At 34.8% G+C, this 18,621-nt stretch overlaps 2 protein-coding genes and 1 pseudogene across 5 annotated transcripts; 2 read left to right on the top strand and 1 right to left on the bottom strand.

The window, feature by feature from the left end:
• Nucleotides 1-242: 242 nt before the first annotated feature.
• On the top strand, nt 243-5,629 carry LOC110942321 (annotated as a pseudogene).
• Nucleotides 5,630-5,982: 353 nt separating this feature from the next.
• Nucleotides 5,983-10,738, top strand: LOC110942322 (NAD(P)H-quinone oxidoreductase subunit T, chloroplastic). The gene is made up of 5 exons (XM_022184067.2): nt 5,983-6,396; nt 8,553-8,627; nt 9,270-9,409; nt 9,580-9,717; nt 10,385-10,738. Exons 1-5 carry the CDS (start codon nt 6,102-6,104, stop codon nt 10,598-10,600), a joined length of 864 nt encoding a protein of 287 aa, XP_022039759.1. The 5' UTR covers nt 5,983-6,101; the 3' UTR covers nt 10,601-10,738.
• Nucleotides 10,739-11,613: 875 nt separating this feature from the next.
• On the bottom strand, nt 11,614-17,021 carry LOC110942323 (phosphopantothenate--cysteine ligase 2). Of its 4 annotated transcripts, XM_035990437.1 has the most exons (11): nt 16,761-16,891; nt 16,149-16,216; nt 15,026-15,185; nt 14,790-14,913; nt 14,651-14,695; nt 14,310-14,395; nt 14,156-14,208; nt 13,685-13,744; nt 13,361-13,462; nt 12,698-12,817; nt 11,614-12,078 (listed from the first exon to the last, which is right to left on the bottom strand). In XM_035990437.1, exons 3-11 carry the CDS (start codon nt 15,171-15,173, stop codon nt 11,845-11,847), a joined length of 972 nt encoding a protein of 323 aa, XP_035846330.1. In that variant the 5' UTR covers nt 15,174-15,185; nt 16,149-16,216; nt 16,761-16,891; the 3' UTR covers nt 11,614-11,844. The 4 variants fall into 4 exon arrangements, with proteins under 4 accessions (XP_035846330.1, XP_035846329.1, XP_022039761.1 ...); XM_035990436.1 differs by lacking the exon at nt 16,149-16,216 and having other exon boundaries at nt 14,790-14,904; nt 16,761-17,021; XM_022184069.2 differs by lacking the exon at nt 16,149-16,216 and having other exon boundaries at nt 16,761-17,020.
• Between the last annotated feature and the right edge of the window lie 1,600 nt (nt 17,022-18,621).

Raw genomic sequence — 18,621 nt, 5'->3', positions numbered from 1 at the left:
ATCAATGTACAAGTGTAAATCAATGGCCATGATTTAATGATGAAAATACACTAGTGTATTTTACGTTTTAATGATGTAAATCAATAGACATGATTTGTTCACTCAGTTCACAAATACATTATTATTCTCTAGAACCCAACCCTATAAATCTATCTATATAATAAAAGAAACCTATGATGGGACAGATGTCATGTTCTGAGGCATCCTCAAGCTTCTTTCCCGCCCATTATGATCGGGCTTTACTTCGGGTCACAAGCGGTGCCCCCAAACATTTATAACCCGAATCTATTTTTAATTAGCCTAATATGCGCCTCATTAGGTTTTTTCAAGAGACTTCTCACAAACCCTAACCAAACTATCCATCTTCCCTGATAGTCAGAGGCGAAGTTCAAGATTTTCCAACATGCTGCTGCTCAACAATTAACAGTTTCCAAACTCCTCATCCATAATTCTCGCATGATGGTTCTGGAAACTCAACTAGACGGTGTGATTTTATACCGCAAACCCTAATTCTAAGAGGTTAGTGTTCGATTTATTGTCAAGCATCGTTTTTGTGGTGCCACAAACCCACAAACCCTAATTCTTCATATATCGATTTGAATCGTATCTGCTCTGCTATTCAATTTCCCGGCTGTATCTGTTTTCTAACTTGCAATACGCCTTATATTTCTTGAAATATTATATAATACTCCACAAAGAGAAAGATTTCAAAGGGGAATGATGATGAAAACTATGGTGTTCTTGTGCAGCTGATTCTGGAATAGTACTCGGTTTTCAAGATTTTGTTTTTGGGTAAGTTTGAATACTGTATATATACATACATAGAAATACGTATATATATATATATATATATATTGTTTTGTTCTTTTATGATTTTAAATGTGAGTTTGTATGGATCAACTTTTTAATCTGTTAATCTTGTATAGAGGTGGAGAGATATATTATGAACTTTGATTTGATGAATTTGTATTTTTGTAGTATTAATGTTGTTTTCTTAGTTTTTTATTTAGTTCAACAGACTATTATCACTAAGGTTTTATTTTATTTACTAAGATACAATATTTTGAAGCGATAAATAAGCTATCATGAATTTAGATGGATAAGTATGAACATTCTAACTTCTAAAAGGACATAACTAAAGTTATTATTTGTTTATAACCCATGTATACCAAGTTTGTATTATTTAATGAACTTGATTTTTTTTTTTGCTATTGTAGTGCACATAGCTTATAAGACTTTGCTTATCTATACACCCTATTGCTTTATGAGTATTTATACTCATGCAATAGTTTACAGTATGATGATCATTAATGTGACACTAGCAAACTTGTGAATTTTAAAGTTAAATGGTTCTTAATGTTTCCTTTACTTTAACAATAACTTTATATGTTATTTTTTCTGAAAAAAATGGATGTTTTTTTTGGTGAGACTGTGAATGAAAATTGAAGATGTAACATGTTATATAGTTTCATTCATCCAGAGGATTCGCCACTGAATCCGATGTGGACGACGTCGTTGTGATCGGACGATACGTGGCAGTAATTAACGCCGCTCAAAACCACCTGTATTAAGAAACGGGGGTGTCGTTGGTGGTACTTGCCACCATGCCGGCTGTATCCCTTCTAAGGTATACTTATTATTGTTTTACTTGATCTGGGTCTTCTAATGTGAGTTAGGTTTAATTAAGTTTGTGTTTGTTCTCTGTTAGGATAGGAGCATCTTCATTCTTCTCATGAAACCCAAGACCAAGTTTGCAAATCATGGCATAAAGTGTGACTGTGTGAGAGTGCAAAGATGAATCTCGCTGCCATGATGGCCCATAAGGACAAAGTCGTCTTTAAGATAACAAAAGGCGTCGAATCCCTTTTCAAGAAGAATAAGGTTGGCCATGTCATGGTATAATTTTATTTTTTGCTTAATTTTAATTTTGTTATTCATTTTTATTTTGTCATTTAATCCAATATCTACTTATTTACTTATTATAATTTTTTTATTATTTAATGGTGTACTTGATCTTTTGAACTGATCAAAACCTAGAAAAAGTGGTCTTTCGTGGAGCCCTTTATTTTAGGTGTAAGTCGAGTTTGCAGTTATGCTCAACATAGTGACATACAATGGATGACCAGGGGGTAAAATTGACCCCTACACTAATCAATGGTTTTATTTGGACCTATGTAGTTAATATCCCGATATATCAACCGATATATCAGTGATATACCGATTATCAGTCCCCTGCCGAGATATCGGTACAAAATATTGTTCAGAATGTCGGTACCGATAATATCAGTGATATTGATTGATATTTGAGCGATATTGGACCGAGATTTGACCAATATATCACCGATTTTCCCGATATCAATACCTTTCTTCTTAGTTCTACATTATCTGTCTTTTTTCTTATTGTTGCTATTAGTGTTTTAAGTCTTAATTGTTAGTTGTTAGTGTTAAATGTTAGTGTTTTAACTCTTAGTAAGTTCCTACTTACTACAATTGTTAATGTTTTGCAAGTTGCAAAAGGTTAATTTGTTAATGGTAGGAGAGTATACTGAATTGTTAGTGTTAAATTTCTATATATATAAATTTAGCATGATATTAAAATTACCGATATCCCACCGATATCCTACCGCGATAACCGATACCTCAAATATCGGTTCTTGACCGATATCCGATATTTTACCGCATTAACTACTTAGATTTGGACTTTTATTTTAAGGGGATAGGTTGTCATGGGTTAAATATAGATTTTAGTGGGCAACAATGAAAATAGAAAAGGTTGAGAACATTTGTTTTATTCTCTATGATTTCAGGCGTAGTTTAAGTTTGACTAACTACTTGTAAATATTCTCTTCTAACTTTAGGATATTAAAGCATTTAACTTTCTTTCATTAAGTTATTTTTCTATATTATTAAGGCATATGATGTTTTAAGTGATTCGATGATGAATATTGATGATACTTTCATTATGATGATGAATATAATGGATACTCTGAAATCTTAATATGATGATTGCACAACCTATGATAATGATGTTTCAATTAACTTAAAGAACTCGAGTGAGATGCTGGCTTCCATGGCCTTAGCTGGATAATCTGTCACGCAGAAAGCTTGGTTGCTATAACTTAAATAAACATTTTATAAATGTATTTTTCTTAATGAAAACCTAATAAGTGTAGCTATTGTTTGCAATAACAATTTTCTTTTTGGCTTTGCGCTGCAGATGGTTTCTCCAACCGAAACATTGCCAAGACTTTAATGGAAGTAGAGATGGGCGAATGATACCTGATATCGGTTCTGGTACCAAATTTCCCGAGTCAACTCAATTTACGGTATTAATTTGGTATCGACATTTTACATTTTCGGTACCGGTCCAGTACCGCTTTGGTACCGGCAAATACCAATTTTTATCTTCAAATACTGGTACCGAACCGTACCGTACCAGGTATTTTCGATCCCGGTAACTGGTACTGAGCTCATCCCTAAATGGAAGTTGTTGGTTGGTATCTCCACCTCAAATGGTAGAAAATGTAAAAGAAGATGAATAATGAGGTGAGTTTTACATATACAATAATTATTAGCCATTAGTATACCTTGATAGTGTAATTGTTGAATCTTATGACCATTTGTTTAGATCTGCCGAACTGAAACACCTTCACCCTCACACCATTGGAATGGAAATTCCTGGTGGTTGTTTCAAGTACATGGAAACTAAAAGATTTTATCACTTTATTGCATATTAATAATATTTATATTGATCTTTTGTTTGTTGCTACTTGCTAAGGCATCATCCATGGCTGTCTTTTATAGTCCAACCCAACTGTTATACAATTTTAATAGTTATAGTTTTATGTAGAATTGAAGAAAATTGATGAGGCTTTGTTAAACCATTTAATAAAGCTTATATGTCTTTGTTTCTTTATCTTCGTGATATATGATCTTGCATTTTCAAAGTGGCTGTTTTGACTGTAAAATTGTCAAAAAGTCAAAACATAACAAGACTTATCATGTTTAGATGTATATTCTGAAGATGCCTATTGCATATTATAGATGTAGAAACTAGAGATAAGAAGAGGTGGAGATACTAATCGAATTACATGATATTTTATGGATGACCATTCCATTAATTAGTTGAAAGGTTGCTCTTTGTTAAATTTCTGGAATAGTTACAACCTTGAGTTATTCTTACTCTCATGATTGGCAGGTTGTGGTTCCGGATTTAGCAGGGAATCAATATTTGAGAACGAACATCAATGGATCGGTCTAGATATACAAATAAGACTACCCATGTGGTGTACAATGAAAATTTTAATGAATTTTGAATTATTTGTTGTATTTTTTTACCTATCATATGTATTTTTAAGTTATTTTATTATTAATATTGAATTTATTTTTATTTATTTTTTATTAAATTCACAAGTTTAAAGTATTTTCATTTGTTAAACCGCGTGTACATGCGGGCTCTAACCTAGTAAATATTTATACAAAAGACAACAATTTTCAATAACATATTACACCGTATAAATAAATATAAATAATTAAATATAAAAGACAACAATTTTCAATAACATATTACACGTCGCATATGAATTTGATCAAAAGGCTGAAATTAATTCATATGTTTTTGTAGTAAATTACAAGTTTTGTTCTTTATGTTTACATCAAATTACAAGCGGTCTTCTTTGTCTTTAAAATTGACGGATTTTATACTTAATGTTTCAAAATCTTGCACGGCATGTCCTTTGAGACTAATCCACTTTATTTTTTTGGTTAAATCTAGTTATATGCCTTGCACATGAGGGCATTCTTGTCATTTTATCTTTCCATGGACTAATGTGTAAATAATTAATATTCAAGAACTATTTTGTAATAATAACATAAAATAAAAAAAAATTAAAACCTGAAACTCACTCTCTCTCCTTTCTCTCTTTGTCTCTAAACTCATCTCTCTCTCTCTCTCTCTCTAATGAAGTGGACCGAACCCAACTTCCAAAACCCATGTTCCGGTTTCCTCTCTCACCTCGCCGGAGCCACCTGCAACAATGGTCGCATTTACAAACTCTCACTCCCAACTTCAACTTTCACGGCTCCATCTCACCTTTCATATCCAACTACACCAGTCTCCAATCAGTGACCTCTTCAACAACTCACTCACCGGCCCAATCCCGACCGAACTCCAGTACCTCGTCAACCTCGCCGTACTAAAACTCTCATCAAACCACGTCGCACAATCCCGCCGTCGATTGCCATGTGTGTGTACCTTAATGTTATCGATTTACATGATAATGATCTGACTGGAACAACTCCCGCTCAGGTGGGTTCATTGGTGCGGTTCTCGGTTTTTGATGTGTCGAATAATATGTTGTTGGGTTCGATCCTGTTGAGTAATTTGATGTGGGAATTGGGGCCGATGAAAAGTAACGGGTTATCGGTGGTGGCGATTGTGGGAATTGGGTTAGGGAGTGGGTTGGTGAGTTTGATGTTGAGTTTTACGGTGGTGTGTGTTTGATTGGGATGAAAATTGTGAGAATTGGTTGAATAATAGGGATGGTAATTGGTTTGGAAAACAGACAATTAGTTGGGTAACGTGCTTTGATTGGTTTTGGGGGTTTTTAGGTAGGGGAGTTGATTTGGAGATGGTGGTGGAGGGTGGTGGCGATGGTGGTTGTAGATGATGAAGGGTGATGGCGGTGGTGATGACGGCGGTTGTTGATTTGGAGATGGTGGTGGTGGAGAGTGGTGGTGGAGAGTGGTTGAATGGTGGTTATTGATTTCTATATAAATATATATAATTATAAAAATAATAATATTTTTAAAATTATTTTGTTTTTTTTTTAATAATACTAAATAAACAGGGTAAAAAGACTAAAATATCCCTAGGTGATCAGATTTAACCAAAAAATAAATTGGGTTAGTCTTAAAGAACATAACGTGCAATATTTTGAAACATTAAGTATAAACCCGTCAATTTTAAAGGCAAAAACGAAAAAAAAACTTGTAATTTACTCGTTTTTTCTTTCTTTTCCTTTTACGCATCATCTTCAATCTTCAAACACAAACCCTAAATCAAAAATCCTAAATTCAATTCGAAACGAAGGTCGAAGAAAATGAGTAATTTGAGGACAGTTTGCAGACCTCATCATGCTGTATACTCATCCATAACATGCTGTTACAATCGAGCTAGGTCTCGACCTCGATCCATTGTCAGTGCTTCGAATTCGATACGAAACCCTAATTCCTTAAAACCTCGATTATCTTCTTCTGCAGCTTTCTATCGAGGAACTGATTCATCAGATGGTCATAGAACGGAACCGTTGTGGTCTGGATATGGTAATCGTCAGCGCAGGACGCTAGTTAGGGCTACTAATTGGACTGATGAGAAATCTCCGTACGATACCCTTGGTACATGTTCTTATTTTTTTTTAGAATTTATTTGATTTAAATTATAGTGTTTGATAATAAAGGTAGAAAAATTACATAAAGAATGGCAGTTAATCTGCAACAAGCTGCGCCGCAATCCCCGTACGATTGATTAGATATAAAATTGGATACCCTTGGTACATTTGATTAGATATAAAATGTGTTTTTTTGATATATATGATTATGTGATTAGATATAAAATCGGAGGTGGAGGATCCTGTACATTAATCCAGAAGTGTGAGAAGTGTATTATAACCAGTGTTGTAAGAATCGTTAGGCGCTAGTCGGGCGGTGGGGTACCGACTAGCGATTAATTGGGATTAATAGGGATTAATCGGAATTAGTCGGATTGAGATCTTTATATATATATTTTTAGTTATATATACACACACACATATTTATATGTAGTTTTATAAAGTATATATGTTTTAACCCCTCATTGACCTATTTTTTAAAGTAATTGGAAGGAATTTATAAGGTTTGGTAGAAATTTGGCCGGCATTAGGCCAAAATTTGGCCAGAATAGGACCGCCACTGACCGCCTAGCGATTAATCGGCCATCAATCGTTGAACCTCCGATTAGTGATTAATCGGCGACTAATCGGAGACTAGTCGGGATTTTTACAACCATGATTATAACACTATATATAAAACTATATAACACCATATAAACACCGTATAACACTATGTAACACCATATAACACTATGTAACACTATATAACACTATATAACAAATATAACACTATATTTTGTCTGATAGCATGTCTATGATAGATGTATAGTGTTATGTATGTTATATAGTGTTATATAGTGTTACATAGTGTTATATGGTGTTATATGGTGTTACATAGTGTTATACGGTGTTTATATGGTGTTATATAGTGTTATAATACACTTCTCACACTTCTGGATTAATGTACACTATCCCTACCCTAAAATTGGATACATATGATTATGTGATTATTATTGTACGGCCATGGTCTAAAACTTGATTAGAAATTAGAATTGTTATTGAAATTTAAGTGATTGTTTGTTCATACCAAGTGCCAATGAGAGGGTGTTTGAATGTGTTTTTTTTTGGCTCCCACTATTCCCACACCCCTAAAATCTTATTTTCACACCCCTACAACTGTAGAGTTATACGGGCCGTATAGGAGAATCTTGTACAAATAAATGTTAGAGAATGTTTTTTTGTCTCCATGTATACGAGCCGTATAACATTATACGACCCGTAAACAATGTTATACGACCCAAACCTCATATAATGTATACGACGTGAGTAATGTTATATGACTCGTATAGAAGGTTATACGACCTAATATATTCTCCATCTATACAAGCCGTGTAACATTATACGAGCCGTATAGGAGAATCTTGTACAAAAAAATGTTAGAGAATGTTTTTTTGTCTCCATGTATACGAGCCATATAACATTATACGACCCGTAAACAATGTTATACAACCCAAACCTCATATAATGTATATGACGTGTGTAATGTTATATGACTCGTATAGAAGGTTATACGACCTAATATTTTCTCCATCTATACAAGCCGTGTAACATTATACGAGCCGTATAGCATTTTACAACCCAATTTTTGTCATGTTAGATTATTTTGTACGGGTGTATAACCCTATACGACCTGTATAGAGGGTGTGAAAATAAGATTTTGGTGATTTCTACTATAAGAATCAAACTAAATTATCTGGGATAGTTTGGTAATTTACTTTAAGCTCGTAATCACTTTATTTCAATCCTAAATTATCAGAAAATCAGAATCATAATCACTGTTTTGCCTAAACAATCTAAATAATCAGTTTCTATTATCTTGGTGATGCATTTAAGGGTGTTCTTCGGGGTTTTTCGAGTTTTTGGCTGCGAGAAAGTGACCCGATAACCGACCCATTTAAAGTTCAGGTTGGTCAGGTTCGGGTAAAATGACAGCCCTATGTATGAATGATATCCATGGATACCAAATAATCAAAATTGGATAATCAGTTGTAATAATTTGATTATGTTTGGGTGTTTGGCAAGTTATGATTTTTACGGAGATATAAAGCTAAAATCAGTGTGTACAAGTAATTTTACTATACGCGTTGATAAAATGTTTAATTTATTTAAAATTTAACTGTGCAGAACTAGAAGGAGATGCTGATGACGAGGAGATAAAGCTGGCTTACAGACGTTTAGCAAAGTTTTATCACCCTGATGGTTTGTTATTACTTCTTAACTACTTTCCTTATAGTTTCTCAAAGTAACATATTATTTTTATTATGCATTATGGATACAAATGGTAACTTCATTTTGATTATTCTTTAGCAGTATCTAGGGGTGCTAAACGGGTCGTGTTCGCGGGTTGGCGGGTTCAACCCGAACCCGAAAATTTTACACGACCCGTTTAACCCGAAAATTTTAATTTTTTTTTCTGAAATTAATATATTAAAATAAAAATTTACTTAAAAAACACAAATGTATATAATAATATCATATTTAAATTATAAAATCTATGTTAATTTCTCTTTTTAAGTTATAAGCATTGCATAAAATACACACCCCATTTAATTTATGACATAAAACATATTGTAAAAAAATATAATATAGTATAAATGTGTTAAACGGGTCAACCCGCCAACCCGGCCAAGTTGACCCGAACCTGACCCGTTAACCTAAACGGGTTCTCGGGTTCAACTTGAAACTGACCCGAACCCGTTTAGACTAAACCTAAACCCGCGAATTTCATGTTAGGTTCGTGTCGGGTTTTCAGGTCGTGTCAGAAATCCACGCCCCTAGCAGTATCGTACTTCAGTATGTTTTTAATCTCATTTTTTTCTTATATCTGGTATATGTTTGTAGTTTATAATGGCAAAGGGTCTCTAGAAGAAGGAGAAACTGCCGAAGCTCGGTTTATCAAAATTCAAGCAGCCTATGAATTGCTTATAGATAGTGACGAAAGGAGGAAATATGATATGGAAAACCGAGCCAATCCAATGAAGGTACTAACAATTTATATTCAATATGATACCCTTAAACCAAACACCTTCTATGGTTAATATTCGGCTATTCTCATTACCAAACCCTGTATCCAAACGCACCTTTATACCTTTAATATTTCTGTTGGTATGTGGGCCATTCAGTGTAGTTTGTTACTTGTTCGTGTTGGCAGGCATCTCAAGCATGGATGGAGTGGCTAATGAAAAAACGCAAGGCGTTTGATCAAAGGGGTGACATGGCGATTGCCGCTTGGGCTGAACAGCAGCAGCGCGAGTTAAATATCCGTGTACGCCGTCTCTCTCGCTCAAAGGTATTATATATAGTTACAATTTTTATTTTTATTTTTTTTTGCTGTGATGAAGTAGTTTTTGAATAAAGCTATCTAATGTGGATTAAAATTAGACTCGAGTAAAATGCCATTTTCGTCCCTGAGGTTTGGCCGGTTATACGACTTTCGTCCAAAGGTTTGTCTTTCCGCATCTGGATCCAAAAGGTTTGAAATTTTGCCATTTTCATCCGGCTCGTTAACTCCACCCATTTTTTTCCGTTAAGTCAGGGGTATTTCCGTCTTTTTGTTAACTTAAAGGGCAATTCAGTCTTTTTCACTTTATGTAAAAAGACCGACTACCCTTGAAAAAGACTGAATTGCCCTTTAAGCTAACAAAAAGACGAAAATACCCCTAACTTAACAGAGAAAAATGGATGGAGTTAACAAGCCGGATGAAAATGGCAAGATTTCAAATCTTTTGGATCCAGATGCGGAAAAACAAACATTTAGTCGGAAGTCGCAAAACTGGCCAAACCTCAGGGACGAAAATGGTATTTTACTCATTAGACTTTTAGCCTTTTAGGCAACTTTTTACCATGTGGACACACTTATGTCTTGGCGATTTACCTACCTGAAAAATTGGTTCTGTATAGAATGCGCCTCACTACTATATGCGCTTTTCTTATATCGTTTGTTGTGAAATGTTTAGGTTGATCCCGATGAGGAAAGAAGAATTCTTGCAAAAGAGAAAAAAGCGTCAATTGAGAATTATACCAACACTTTGAAAAGGCATACACTTGTGTTGAGGAAAAGGGATTTATTGAGAAAGAAAGCGGAGGAAGAGAAGAAAAAACTCCTGATTACTCAGCTTCTAGCAGCCGAGGGTCTCGAGCTTGCATCAGACGAAGACGATAAAACGTCATAAGCCATATTTGCAATCGCATTTCGATGTTTGATATTATGTTTATAGAATGTAAATTGGTTAAGTTTATAATTTGTTGTATTGCTTGACAACATGTATATATGGCTTTAAAGATACAATACAAGATACTTTATGCATATCTATCAACTTCTTGTTGAGGGGCAGAAATGTTGTTTTCCTTTACCTTTTTTGATTGAAAAACCATTTTTACTACCTTTCTTTCTACTTGGGTACACGATTAAACACACGCTTTTTGGTCACTCCCTACATATCATTCGAGGGTATCTTGACCATAGTTATCGATAGTGTCCATAGCAGACGCTATTGCGAATAGCGTGGTGTGGCGTCTAATCACCGCTACGAGGTGCATAGCGACCACATATCGAGCATACAACGACTCCGACGACGAATTCCGGCGAAAAAAATACCACTCCGGTGATGCTTTCTGCCGGAAACTAGGAAGAAGATGAAGAAGAAGAAGATAGCGGCTGAAGTTATTCAGCGTGTTTAGGCTTTAGGGTTTTAAATAACTTTATATCTTTTAACATTTAACCCCTCTATCTTTCACAAGTTTCCATTTAGTCCCTAAAACTTGTAAAAATTACTGAAAAGGTGTAAAATTTGTTTGTATATTTGTATATTTAACCCCCTTTATTTTCACTACTTTACATTTGGTCCTTAAGTTTATAAATTTATACATAAAAAGGTATAAAATTAACATTATATGTGTAAAATAAATTATAGATAGCTATTTTTTATTTCTTAAAATTTTAACTACCTTATCGCTATACACGAAATAGCGGGCGCTATCTCATCGCTATCGCTACGTAGCATATAAGTACCTTATCGCTATTTGTCGCTATTCGCTATCGATAACTATGATCTTGACTATTAATTGAAGGCACTCTTGCTGGACATGTTCATAACATAATGCTATATTTAAATCCAAAACATTAGTTTATTAATAATCTCCTATAGAAAGAGTAAGCTTATAGATTTGCTTTTAAAGATAATGATACAAAATAAAACACACATTCTTATACTTAATGAAACAAAAACACCTTCCTCATTTTACACCTAAAATGATACTTCCTCAACTGAAAGAACATAAAACATGAAGACAAAACTTCACTTTATTTTAACAAGTGTTCTCCCTTTTTACAGTTGTATCTCTGTATAAGTAGATTGCATGGTGGGACATCGATTATTTCTTCTGTATTTTCGATTTTTTTTTTTTTTTTTTGTATTCATGCGTTGGGGTCCATAATGTAAGTCGAATGTTTCTCTACAAGTAGCTTGATCAGAGGAGATTCAACAACTGATTGGTCGTTTTCACGATACACCGACACTTTTCCGCTTTCAGTGACCAATATGACCACCTCTTTACGGGTCGAAAGCTCGTTAGCAACTACCGCATGCATTTTGTACTTTTTAAGAGCGGTATCCGCCTTTTCTAGAAGAATCTCTTTATCTGTCTCTAACTGTAAGCAGCAAATTTTGAATCAGACAGTTATCTTCTTAGGATAACAATAATACTTGCACATTTTTCATGAGATATGATAATAATCCTAATGACCACATATGTACGTGGTATAATTTTCTTTAGAGTAAACTGCCATTTTGGTCCCTGAGGTTTGGTTACTTTTGCCACTTTAGTCCAAAACTCAAACCTTTTGCATCTGGGTCCCTGTGGTTTCAGTTTTATTGCCGTTTTGGTCCAAAAATGAAATCAGGTCATACTTGTCTTATAAAATCCTGCAATTTTGTCATTTTCCTCAGGGGCAAATCAGGTCATATCTGTCTTATAAAATATGGTATTTATTTATAAAAAGAAATGATCATTTTGCCCCTGCAGAAATGACAAAATAACAGGATTTTATAAGACAAGTATGACCTGATTTCATTTTTGGACCAAAATGGCAATAAAACTGAAACCACAGGGACCTAGATGCAAAAAGTTTGAGTTTTGGACTAAAGTGGCAAAATTGACCAAACCACAGGGACCAAAATGGCAGTTTACTCTTTTCTTTATAATAATCTCTAAAATACTGAGAAACCTAAAGGGACAATTTAAACAAGTGTATTATCGAAGTTATATACCTTAAATGATACACAGAACGCTGTGGGGGCCCACTCCTTACGCAAAACCAAGAGCATTTTCGGAACTTGGGCAAGCCGCATATCTAGAGGACCAGATGCTGACTGGATTTTATGTACTGCCTATAAAATGAAGCCATATTTACATTTGAGTTAATTACTGTTTTCGTCCCTGTGGTTTGTCAAAAATCACTATTTCAGTTCATGAGTTTAAAAATTGCGATTTCAGTCCCTGTGGTTTCACTTTCGTAACCATTTCAGTCCATGTGGTTTCACTTTCGTAACCATTTCAATCCATTTATTCTGTTAGTACAGGGACTGAAATGGTTACGAGGTGGACTGAAATGGTTACGAAAGTGAAACCACGGGGACTGAAATCGCAATTTTTAAACTAATGGATTGAAATAGTGATTTTTGACAAACCACATGGACGAAAACGGTAATTAACTCTTTACATTTTCTTTTACATATTTTAAAAGAAGAAGTCAAATGGGTCATAGAATTAGGTCACCAAAAGTATAATTTAAAGCTTTAATGCATAAAAGCTCTTAAATCTTATTCAAGTTAGAGGATTATTAATAACAATACAACATTTGTAATCATATTTACCCCCCCCCCCCCCCCCACAAAAAAAAAAAAAAAAAAAAAAAAAAAACATAGGCTTACCATGCTCTCCCATGGAACATAAAAGTCAGATACGGCGGCTGCAAGATAAAACATAGCATTTGGTCCAAGGATCTTCATTGATGTTGCAATCAACCTTAAAATCTGCTAATAGTTTACAAATTAGCAACTACATATCGGCTTTTTGTTGAAGAATGATTGATTCTCGAAACAAAGTATTGCACTATGTAAGAATATAGTGATATTCAAACAAAATTCATTAATATCTATATGTTAGGGCTTTTCAAATAATAATTAATTAATTGATCTGTTAAACTTGATGAAAGTAATGACATTGATGCGTATTGTACAACTCTCTGTGCTAACCTGAAGATATTCAAAGATGGTTGTGAAAGGAAGTTTAAGCAAGTAGCCTCCAGAAACAGCCTAAAAATGCAACAAAATAAAATGAATCAAATTTTGATATTTAAATATTGAGTTAATTACTGTTTTCGTCCCTGTGGTTTGTCAAAAATCACTATTTCAGTCCATTAGTTTAAAATTGCGATTTCAGTCCCTGTGGTTTCACTTTCGTAACCATTTCAGTCCCTGTGGTTTCACTTTCGTAACCATTTCAATCCATTATTCTGTTAAGTACACGGACTGAAATGGTTACAAGGTGGACTGAAATGGTTACAAAAGTGAAACCACAGGGACTGAAATCGCAATTTTTAAACTAATGAACTGAAATAGTGATTTTTGACAAACCACAGGGACGAAAACAGTAATTAACTCTTAAATATTTAATCATACAACTGGTAAAATAAGGTTCCATTAAAAATGAGAGATGATTCCTACATCGTGATGACCACTAATTGCACTCTTAACTGCTTCAGCGTGTGACTCGAGCACTATAAAATGGATCAGATCTTATTCTATAACTGGAAATAAAAATAAAATATAATCTTATATTTTATTCATTTGTTTGTGATAACCAAAGGTTAAGTATAACCTTGTATGCTTGAATCGCTTGTGAGCTTGAAACATTCGAGTAGCGGATCATCTGGAAGTGATCTACAATACGGCTGGCAGGTACCCCTGCAAACATTCGAGTCGTTGATGACCACTTTTGGTGATAGTTGTACATCAATGTAAATTTACCCTTTTACCCTTATGCTTATTACACACCGGACCGTTCGTGTATCAAAATTTTGGTGGTCAAAAGCGTTAATTTCTAAGTTGGCATGCTATGAACTCGTAAATAGTAAATAGGAAATTAATAAAAAAGATGAGTTATTACCAAACAGGAACATATATAAGTATGTATAGTGTATAGATAGACAGCAGATTCACCTCCTATAGAGAAAGATGACCGAATATCCTGACTTCAAAAAGTATCTGCATGATATCAAAAGAGATCCATGTTATCGAACGTAAAGAATTTAGATGTGGCGATTCTCAACCGTTTACTTATAAATGTTAGAAAGTATACTCTGTAGAAGTTGCTCCTCTATGTCCAGAGCTAAAGTTATCAATGTAACGTACACAGCGTTGCTCTAAAGGAACAGTTGTACCGCCAGATGTCACACATACAACCCTTCTAGGTCCTTCACTTCCTAACAACACAACCCGATATAACTTCCGCACAAACAATTGGTAAAAAAGAAAGATTAAAAGGTGCAACAATATATATATATATATATAGATAGATAGATAAAGTAAACATGCCTGTTAAAGAAGCGTTCTGGTGGATAAATTGGGTTAATTTTCTGCTTATGCTTTCAGCATCTTTCAAAAGAGGCGCAGAGTCAAAGAAGGATTTGACTTGAAAGGATGTTGTTGCATCCACAGCATCTAAGTTTTTTACTGCATCCATGAATGATAGAGGCTAGAACGGAGAAAAAACTTACAAAATCAGTCAGTTAAAATAACAGAAATTGGATTAGGACCATTTTTTTCATCTAAAAAATAACAAAACTTGAATGTGCACATTACAAAGTGGTCATTTAATAATTGTGAATTCTAGTCAAACCCTCATGAACTAATCCTACAAGATCATTACTATTAACATGAAACTCTTTAAGATCAGTCTACCCACCAATAATTTCAGAAATTCTACCCAAAATCCGATTCATAGACAGTTTCAAACTTTTCTTTTCATATCTAACTAACAAATTCTACGTAGACATTTCATCGAACACCTGGAGTGTGTCTCTGATGACCCAACAAATCAGATAGATTCAGCTTCACATCACAGACTACATGCTGATATCTATACAAATACATAATAATAAGATACCTGATTATCAAACAATCTGAGAACGAAGGAAGAAGATGAACTGCAGACGAATGTATTGATAAATCGATTGGAGTTCCTAATTGCAGTGTGTACGGTTATTTATGATGATTGTTGTTTGAATTAGGTGTGTTGGCTATTTACCCCATTCTATGTAGCACGGGGACTCCATTTATGTGGCCGTACCCGTCTCGGGTATTTGTCGGGGACGGAAACACCATGGGTACTCGTCGGGGACGTTTCCTAAACGTTTCCAATGTCGGGGACGTATCTGGTAGAAGTATCCAGCCCGATTCCATTTATTTTTAGGGTTTTTACCCTTTCAAATTCCACAATCGGCCATTAAGTAAAATTGACCTATCATATTCGGCTTCTCTAATCTCTAAACTCTCAAGTCTCATCATCTCTAATCCTCTATCGATTGCCGATCTCTCACTAGATGAACCGGAATTTGAAAATGATTTGATTATTGATAATTAATTACCTTTGGAAGATGTAATATTTTTGGAATTTGTTTAATGTATTTTTATTTTTATATATTTTTTATTGCCGTACCCGTATCTTGGAATTTTGAGTTTTGCCGTTCCTCGTTCCCGTTTCGTCCCCGTACCCCGATCCCGTACCTGTTCCAGTGCTACTTAGACCCCATTGTAATTAATGATGGGTGGAGATCAAAACACTTGGTGATGTGAAAATAAACAAAAACAAATACAGTGGGAACTTGTTTACTAGTACCCACTGCTAATGCTTTCATTGGGGATTTTTATCGAACACTTGGTGATCAAAACATAAACAAAAACAAATACAGTGGGAACTTGTTTACTAGTACCCACTGCTAATGCTTTCATTGGGGACTTTTATCGAACACTTGGTGATCAAAACATAAACAAAAACAATTGCTTTTAATCCACATCTCAATGATCAAACTACCATATTCAAATCGATAATTGATTTCTTCACAAACTATATTGCATAGATCTTAATACTTACTTGAGGAAAAAAAATCAGAATTTGTGAAAAAATGAAAATCAAACTGGATGCACTAATTAATCTTAAAATCGTAATTCAGAGTGATCAAGTTCATGTTCATGCAGCTACAATTAACTTCAAGTACAGATATATGAACAATACGTATAACATTCATATATAAACTGTGATTAACCGTACCTTTTCAAGTGGATTCAGCTTCAGCTCTGAAAGTGAGATAGCATTTTCGAGTACAGATCTAGTTATAAGCGGAAAGATAAGATATAAATTAAAGATTGAATTGAAGAGGATGAGTAGGAATTTAATGGCCGATTTCTCTTTATAGACCATGCAGATGCTTAATTATTACAGTCCCAAATTTTAAACCCTAATTTGGTAGGTTCCAGTTTCACGCAATCTTGTGGGATATTGTGAAGTTGACGAACTAAAGAGATATTGTATTATTGTGAAAAAATGCAAATTACTCTCATATATTTATACTAGTTTCACGTATACGTATTTAGGATTTGGATCAAGAGAAAACTCATACGAGTTGTGAGAACTTAAAGAACTCGATCTCTCTGTGCGAGTTTTGCCACCAGTTATTTTTTCACACCCCTATGTTAAAATGTTAGAAAGACGGTCATAAAAAAATAATAATTCGAAGTGGTGTTTTCAGCCCCTTACAACTGGTGATCTAGAACACATCGCTGAATCAAGACCACTTCGGCAGGAAGAACTGGACACTCGAACTGAGTGCATTCAGTTCGTCTTAGAAATGGAAAGGCTTAAACAAATGGATGTTAGACAAAAATCGAGGTCGAGATGGGCACTAGAAGGTGACGAAAATTCCTCCTTTTTTCATAGCGTTGTTAATTCTAATTTGTCAAACAATAGAATTAATGGTATTTATGATAATGGGGGTTGGATTTCTAATCCGGGGGAGATAAAAGAAAATTTTTTTGATTTCTTCTCTAAACAATTCACTGAACCGTGGGAAGTGCGTCCACAACTTACATGTCCTAATTTGGTTAGTATTTCGGATGGCGAAGCGGAACATCTGATAGCTCCGTTCTCGCTAATCGAAATAAAGGATGCTGTTTGGGACTGCGACGGGGATAGGGCGCCCGGGCCGGATGGTTTCAATTTTAAGTTTATTAAAAGATTTTGGGAAGGGTTTCAAAATGATTTTATTGCTCTATTTAACAAGTTTTACGCAGATGGAACGTTAAATAGTTGTTGCACATCGTCGTTTTTAGCCTTGATTCCCAAGGTTAAGGATCCAGCTTCTCCTATGGATTTTCGCCCTATAAGCCTTATTGGCGTAATTAATAAGGTCATCTCGAAGGTTTTGGTGAACCGTCTTAAAGGTATTATGGGGAAAATAATCTCCGAGGAACAATCGGCTTTCTTGGCGGGACGAAATATTATGGATGGGCCTCTTATTCTCAATGAAATTGTCTCATGGTTGAAGGTTAAAAAAAAGGTTGGGATGATTTTTAAAGTTGATATCAATAAAGCGTATGACTCCTTGAGTTGGAAGTTCCTCGATTCAATAATGGAACAAATGAACTTTCCGGCCCGATGGAGGAAATGGATTTCAACAACTCTTAATACGGCTAGGGCCTCTGTTCTGGTGAATGGATCCCCGACAATGGAATTCGAATGCACACGGGGCCTTCGACAAGGTGATCCACTTTCGCCTTTCCTTTTCGTCATTGCTATGGAGGCCTTAACCGGGGTTATGAAACAAGCCACAATGGTCAATCTTTTTAAGGGTATCAAGTGTACTAACGACGGACCGGTGATCTCTCATTTTTTATATGCCGATGATGTAATCTTTCTTGGGGAATGGTCGACGGAAAATGCTAGCAACCTAAGGCGCATTCTTAGATGCTTCTACTTGGCATCGGGCTTGAAAGTGAATCTTGCCAAAAGTAGTGTTTACGGGGTGGGTATAAATCAACATGAGGTTCAAAGCATGGCAACGTTCCTTGGGTGCAAGTCTGGCAGTTTTCCGTTTAAGCATTTGGGTTTGGTGGTTGGTGCAAATATGAACTTA

Source organism: Helianthus annuus, chromosome 5 (assembly GCF_002127325.2).
Source record: "Helianthus annuus cultivar XRQ/B chromosome 5, HanXRQr2.0-SUNRISE, whole genome shotgun sequence".
In the NCBI taxonomy this organism is placed as follows: Eukaryota; Viridiplantae; Streptophyta; class Magnoliopsida; order Asterales; family Asteraceae; genus Helianthus; species Helianthus annuus.
Note: the sequence above shows the minus strand (reverse complement) of the source record. Positions and strands in the feature narration are given on the sequence as shown.

What these genes read in the sequence shown, in the direction of transcription:
- LOC110942323 (XM_022184069.2), bottom strand. Translation starts at nt 16,910, where the DNA reads ATGGTCTATAAAGAGAAATCGGCCATTAAATTCCTACTCATCCTCTTC. An exon ending in AGAGGAGCAACTTCTACAGA is followed by an intron (nt 14,696 to 14,789) that starts GTATACTTTCTA and finishes GATATCATGCAG; the next exon opens with ATACTTTTTGAAGTCAGGAT. An exon ending in AAGCGATTCAAGCATACAAG is followed by an intron (nt 14,209 to 14,309) that starts GTTATACTTAAC and finishes TCCATTTTATAG; the next exon opens with TGCTCGAGTCACACGCTGAA.
- LOC110942322 (XM_022184067.2), top strand. Translation starts at nt 6,102, where the DNA reads ATGAGTAATTTGAGGACAGTTTGCAGACCTCATCATGCTGTATACTCA. An exon ending in ATCTCCGTACGATACCCTTG is followed by an intron (nt 6,397 to 8,552) that starts GTACATGTTCTT and finishes TTAACTGTGCAG; the next exon opens with AACTAGAAGGAGATGCTGAT. An exon ending in AAAGTTTTATCACCCTGATG is followed by an intron (nt 8,628 to 9,269) that starts GTTTGTTATTAC and finishes ATATGTTTGTAG; the next exon opens with TTTATAATGGCAAAGGGTCT.